The sequence below is a fragment of the Chrysochloris asiatica genome, unplaced genomic scaffold (assembly GCF_000296735.1).
Source record: "Chrysochloris asiatica unplaced genomic scaffold, ChrAsi1.0 scaffold00042, whole genome shotgun sequence".
NCBI lineage: Eukaryota > Metazoa > Chordata > Mammalia > Afrosoricida > Chrysochloridae > Chrysochloris > Chrysochloris asiatica.
In genome coordinates, this window is record NW_006408560.1 from 20,651,904 (window position 1) to 20,658,648 (window position 6,745).

The 6,745-nt window shown below is 40.3% G+C and overlaps 1 protein-coding gene across 1 annotated transcript in view; it reads right to left on the reverse strand.

Moving 5' to 3' along the window:
• Positions 1-6,526: 6,526 nt before the first annotated feature.
• Positions 6,527-6,745, reverse strand: part of CD84 (CD84 molecule) — a 72,695-nt gene continuing 72,476 nt past the window's right edge. The window contains exon 6 of the mRNA XM_006861655.1: positions 6,527-6,592. Within this exon, the coding sequence (XP_006861717.1) occupies positions 6,527-6,592 (66 nt within the window). The remainder of the gene's footprint in view (positions 6,593-6,745) is intronic.

Genomic DNA, 6,745 nt, shown 5'->3' on the forward strand with positions numbered 1-6,745 from the left:
TGGTGAAGCCATCCATTGAGTAGGTTCTGACCCATAGCAACCCTGTATAGGGTTTCCAAGGAGCAGTTGGTGAGCTTGAACCACCGACCTAGCAGCCCAAAATCAAACTTTACAGTCCAGCGCATTAGCCCACAGCTCCACACCAGGTGTGGAATTCAGCACACAGCACCTAGAGTAGGAATACCTCAAATTGAAGACTGACTTTTCTATTTACTTGGATGAGCTACTTAAAAATTCCATGACTCAGTTTTCTAAATTTGTAAACTGGAGGATAGTAGTATTTCCTTCAGAGGGTAGATGACTTTTAGGTGAGTTTGTATATTTAAAACATTAAGTTGTAGGTGTTATTGTTATGCAGTGCCGTCGAGTTGGTTCTGACCCATAGCGACCCTGTATAGCATTTCCGAGGAGTAACAACTCATCAAAAGTGCTTATAAATAGGATTGTATGCTATGAAATTAACTCTCCCCCAAAATACAGAGGGATTTATCCAATCTTTAATATATATTTCCAACAGAAAAAGTTGAATGTTACTTAAATAACAAGGGGAATTAATATTTAGTGCCTTTATTATATGTCTTTATGTATTTAATGCATTTATTTATTATATGCATGTATTAATTAAACAGACATTTGTGGCCCTCCTACTATGTGTTAAATACAACACTACATACCTGGGACAAACTGCTAAGTGCTGAAATCTCCAACACGTAAAGAAGGCAACATGACAAAGTACAAGGTCCTTGGTGAAATTGTCCTTGATGACAATGATCCAAAGTTCAAATTCTATCTTCCCAATGTACTGGTAGTATCATGGTTACGAATTGGGCTGCGAACCGCAAATTCAGCAGTTCAAAACTACCAGCTGCTCCGTGGGAGAAAGATGAGACTTTCTGCTCCCGTAAAGATTTACAGCCTCAGAAACCCTGTTCAGAGTCACCATGGGTCGGAACCGACTTGATGGCACTTAACAACAACAACAATGTCCTGGTGGAAGTCTTGATGTAATGCTGTGGGTTAATGTGCCAGACTGCAAAGCCATTTGAACTGCAAGGTTGGTGGTTCAAGCTCATCAGCTGCTCCTTGGAAACCCTATACAGGGTCACTATGGGTCAGAACCAACTCAATGGCACTTAACAACAACAACAAAATGTCCTGGTAAGTAAGGCAGTTATTTCTTTAGTCTTACTGCAAACTAAAATAATTAATTTCGATTTTACAGAATTGTTGTGAGTATTAAGAGGATTGTGTAAAGTGTCTCATGTTGTAATTGGCATAGAAAGTAAATTTGAAATCATTTATTACAGACTCCTTGCCCTTGAGGAGCTCTCCACTTCAATTATTATTAATATTCAGACATAGTCCATGTTCTGTCATTCTAGCTGGAGATAACAGGTATAGTATCAGATAACTAGAGTGTAATTGTTGTTGTTAAGGGCCATCGAGTCCATTCCGACTCATAGTGATCTTGTATAGGATTTCCGAGGAGCAGGTGGTGAGCTTGACCCAACGACCTTGGGATTCAAAGTGACCTTGCACTCCAGCACATTAACCTGCAGCAAACACTACATCAGGACTCTGGATTGTAATTAGGATAAGTGAAATAATACAGGGTCTCAGACATTTCATATAACAAAATTTATCTTTGTTTAGGAGGATTGAGAGCTAATAGTTTGATGTTATTGTTGTTCAGTGCCATCCAGTTGGTTCTGACCCATAGCAATCCTGTATAGGGTTTCCAAGGAGCAGCTGGTGAACTTGAACTGCCGACCCTGCAGTTCAAACCAAGAAGCTTATTTTATAAATTTGAATTAGCATAGAAGGTTTCAGACCTGTAAGAAAAGGTTGTAAAATGATCAGAACTAGCATGGATCAAGAACTATACCAGTGGCAGATATATTCTTGGAATGCCTCACTTATTCCCCATATTAATTCTACAATAATAGTTTCTCCAAGGTATTATAATCCCTATTTTACAGATGGGTAAACCGAGGTACAAAGAGATTAAAGTAACTAGTAAACCAGAATTCAGACCCAGGCACGCTAACATCAGAGTCTATGCTTGTGATACATCATTTGCTCCTACTGCTTCTGTTTTCCCAGATTCATTTTACCATGAGTGGATATTGTCACTAATTATTCTTGAGAAATGTCCAGAGACATTCATGGGAAAGTTAAAGAGAAGAAAAAGCAATGGATCTGGAAGAAAATATACCCCAGCGATTTCTTTTCTGTGGGTGAAACCTAAAGGGTACTCTCTGTTGATTCAGTCCAAATCAGCCAAATTCCTTTCTACCTAAGCTTAGTTTCCAAAGATAGCCCAGACAAGCTCTAGTCTTGTGGGTTGTAAATTCTCATAATTTAGAGTGTTTTATAGACTTTTTTAAAAGTTATATTTTAAACGAACTTCAATATCTTCTGAGGGCAGTTAGTTGCAGTGATTCTCATTTTCTCAGTTCTCCACTAAGGAAGCAATGAAAGGTTGAATGACTTGTCTGAAGCCACTGGTGACTTTCAGGCAGAGGAAGGACTGTCCTGGTTTATTGGTGTTTTCACAAAAAGATGACCTCTGAAACATCAATTATGGTGCATATTTAAAAAACTGGAACACCTTAGTCAGGTACAAGATCCTGTTTCATTGAAAGAATACTTAGATTTTATTGACCTGTTGGTCACAGTCTGGTTAATATGGAAAGCTGTGAAAGGGAAAACAGAATCACACTCATTTTACAGAAGGAGAACCTGAGAACTGAGATTCAGGGAATGGAGTAAGTAGCTTACATCTTCATAAATCAGAAGATTTGTTGCAAAGGAGCAGTGAGAGGCAAGAGCAGGGTAGTCTTGAAATCTCAAGGCCATCTTCAGATTTTCTGGATGCCCACTTGATTCAATAGGCTCTCCTGGAAGTCGTAAGGTACTTTTGTTCCTGTTCCATTATTATTATTTGATACATACTAGGGCAATACTGCTGCTCCTCGGAAACCCTATACAGGGTCACTATGGGTCTGAACTGACGCTATGGGTCTGAACAAAAACAAACAACAACAAAGGGCAACACTAGGGAGTCCTGGTGTGGCACTGTGGGTTAATACACTGGACTGCAAAGTCATTTGAACCACAAGGTCTGTGGTTCAAGCTCATCAGCCACTCCTTAGAAACCCTATATGGGGTTGCTATGAGTCAGAACTGACTCGATAGCACTTAACAACAACAAAGGGCAGTACACCACACAAACACTAGTTCCATCAAATTGAGTCCAACTCATGGTAACCCTATATATATCAGAGTAGAACTACATACACTCCAGAGGACTTTCAATGGATGATTTTTTGGGGGGAAGGGTGAAGTAAATCACCAGACTTTTCTTCCAAGGTGCCTCTGGTTAGATTTGAACCTACAAACTTTTATTTAACAGCTGAGCACGTTAACTGCTTGTACCACTTAGGGAACCCAACAGGGGCATCAGGACACTAGGGATTTGACTGCGTAAACACACCAGAGGGAGGTGGGGCAAGTTAGAGAACATGGATGTTTAAGACTGACCTCTCAATACATCTTTAGGGTGAGGAGTAATTTCATTTCAGGGGAAGCTCAGCCTGTTCACTGTCACTTTGGGGCTTTTCCATCCTTATGTCCAAGTCTCTTTGCTTCTGCTTTCATGTCCCTCTACAAGACAACTGCCTTTCACCTTCTCACACCTGGATTATTGCTTTAGTTGACCACTTAGTTGGTCTTCCTAACTGGGAGCATTTTCTCTCCATTATTACCTCACATAGGAACAGCTCCTAAAGGTTGCATCTTGATACTGAGTGCTTGTAATAACTTGACCCCATTATGTGATTTATAGAAGACTATAGAGTCTACCATGAACTGTCAGAAGAAAAACTGTCTTAGAAAAAATACATCCAGAATGCTCCTTAAAAGCGAGGATGGTGAGGCCTAGTTTTGCTTACTTTTGACACAACATCAAGAAGAACCAATCTCTAGTTGAATGGGAAAACAATTTGCTCTGTAAATCTTTACCCAATTAACAACACAAGTTTTGAAAAATATAAAAGGATGCCATATTTGGAAAAATAAAGAGAAAACAAGGAAAACCCTCAATGACATGCGTTGATATAGTCTCAACAATGGACTCAAACGTATCAAAGATCATGAAGATGGTACAGGAGCAGGTAGCATTTCACTCTGTTATATATAAGGCCATGAGTTATAGCCAGCTCCACGGCAGCTAACAACAACAACCATGTCTATTGGTTTCTTTTTATTTGTGTTTCCAGCAGGTGCTATCCATTGGAGCTGGCTGGTCACTTTCAATTTTATTCAGCAACACTATTGGTCACACACTTGATGTAAAGCACTATGTTGGATAGTGATGGATGCAGAAGTGAATAAAGCTATAAGTTAAGGATATTACCATTAAGTAATTTATAAAGCAGTGACAAAAACAAATAATTATATATGCTATAAGCCACAAAAGATGAGGCTTTCTGCTCCCAAAAAGATTTATAGCCTCGGAAACCTGTATAAGGTTTCCGAGGCTACAAATTGGAACTGACTTATGAATCAGTTATAGTCCTATGACTATGAGTAGGAACCGACTTAAAGGCACTTAACAACAATAGCAACAACAACAGAGGTGTGAGGACTGGAGAAAAAAAAAATACAAACAGAGCCATGATTAATTTTGACTAGTGATAACCAGGGAAAACTTCATAAAGGAACTGACATTTGAGCTGGGTATTAAAATATGTACAAAGGGACAGGGTTTGGGGGGTGCATATTCCAGTTGAGGCATTATCCCAAGCATAGGCAAGGGGCTGTCAACATGTAGGGCATGTATGAGAGGTAACCTAGATACCACCTCAGAAATCTAGGCATCTGCTAGTTTCTCAGGCTTCCCTAACTTGGATGCCTTTGCTTTCCCCATTCTTTGTCCACATCCTACCTCCAGCCCTGCCTTCCCCTCAAGGTATTTTCTGACTGCTGTAGCTCATGCCTCTCCTTGAAGCATGCAGTTCAGAATTTAACTGTAGTGTCTGTGTTGGAATTGCCTCCCCAGGTAGGCATTCTATCCATTTCATACTTTGAGACTGGAGGCCCTAACAATGTTAATGACAATTGGTACTAGATGATGCTATGAAATAATTCAATGAGACTCACATCTTCATTCTACCTAAATGTGGCCTATTTTGGATTTAGTTGACTATATTTGCTAACATATAAGGGAAATAGTTCCTCAAAATGATATGAATGGGTGACTCATATCAATGAGTGATTCCTTCCCAATATGGCAACCGGGAGTTAACATCTGTGCAAAATAGTGTTTTTGTGCGTGTATTGGGGATGGGGATATTCAGTCTTATCTTGAGTTTCTCACCTTTTTGGGCTGAACCTTAGAAACAGGGCCAAATCCAGGCAGTTTCATCATTTCTCTGGAGAATGACTCTGCTCCCTTCGAGGTCTCTTGTTTTGATGGTTAGGTTATACTTAGTTTCCTTGAAGTGCCCTTAAGTACTGCTCAGTTTCTTATGGAGAATGGGGGTCCTGGGTATGGCTTCTTCTTGCCAAAGCTGCTTGAAATGATACAGAAGGAGACCTTGGCCAGAAAGAAAACTACTTGATTTCTGAAATAGAATCTGAAGAAAAGTGTCCCAGCAGTCTAGCCCTACAGGAAGAGATTTTCTCACTCTATTTGGAGGGTGTTTCTGCATTGATGGAAGCCACATGTGTGGTTGGGTTGGTTAAGCCATAAACATTACTGGGTAAAGAGACATGGAGGACTAAAATGGAACTCCTATTCTGTTTGGAATCCTGGTGTTGCACTGTGGGATACTGGACCACAAGGCCAATTTGAACTACAGTGTTGTGGTTCAAACTCACTAGCTGCTCCTTGGAAACCCAACTGACTCAATGACACTTAACAACAGCAACAACAACATTCTGTTTGTCAAACCTACACTCACCTGCAGGATTGCCTCTTCTTCAAGGGAAGTGTATTTGTGTATTTTTTTTTTTTTCCTAATTTGCTCAAGCTATTGTAAAGACTAGTGGAGACCATGCACCACGACTTACTGCAAATATTGAGTGTGAGCAGTTTCCCAGTTGTTGTGCCATTGCATATTTATTACATGTGTGAAAACATTGATCATCTCTGCCAATAGGGTTGCTGAGCAGTGTCATAACCTCCAGTTACAAGAAGCCTCTAGTCATCATAAGCAGCTTCTCCAAACATCATTAGCAGTCATGATGGTTTACTCCAGGGAGCCATAAAAAGATGACTATTTTCTACATGTGCTGTGAAGTGAAGAAGGTTGGGAAGCACCGTGCTAGGGAACCTGCCTTGTCACTCATCCAGAAGGGGCCATTTTGGAAAAGGCCCATGTTCCATTTGTCCTAGATGGTTCCAGAGGGTTCCATGCTTTGCTTACATGTTGGGATGGGGGATTTGCCATCTCTCAATAAGTTCTGGGCAGAGTAGAGATGATTGTAGTTCAGTTTCTGGAGAAAGAGTGCTGCTTGGATCCTAGATCACCATTTCATAACTTGAAGTCCCAAGAGGTTTTCTGTCACATGTGCTGGTTTTCCCCATCTGTGCGCAAGGAGATATGAGGACATGTTTATGGTTGGAAAACTCCAGGCTCATGAAGTATCTCGGAAAGCTAATCAAATGGCACAGGGAATGCTTTTGATTTCAATGGTGCTGGAGAAATCTGAAGTATCAGGACCTTGTTCTCTGCTGATT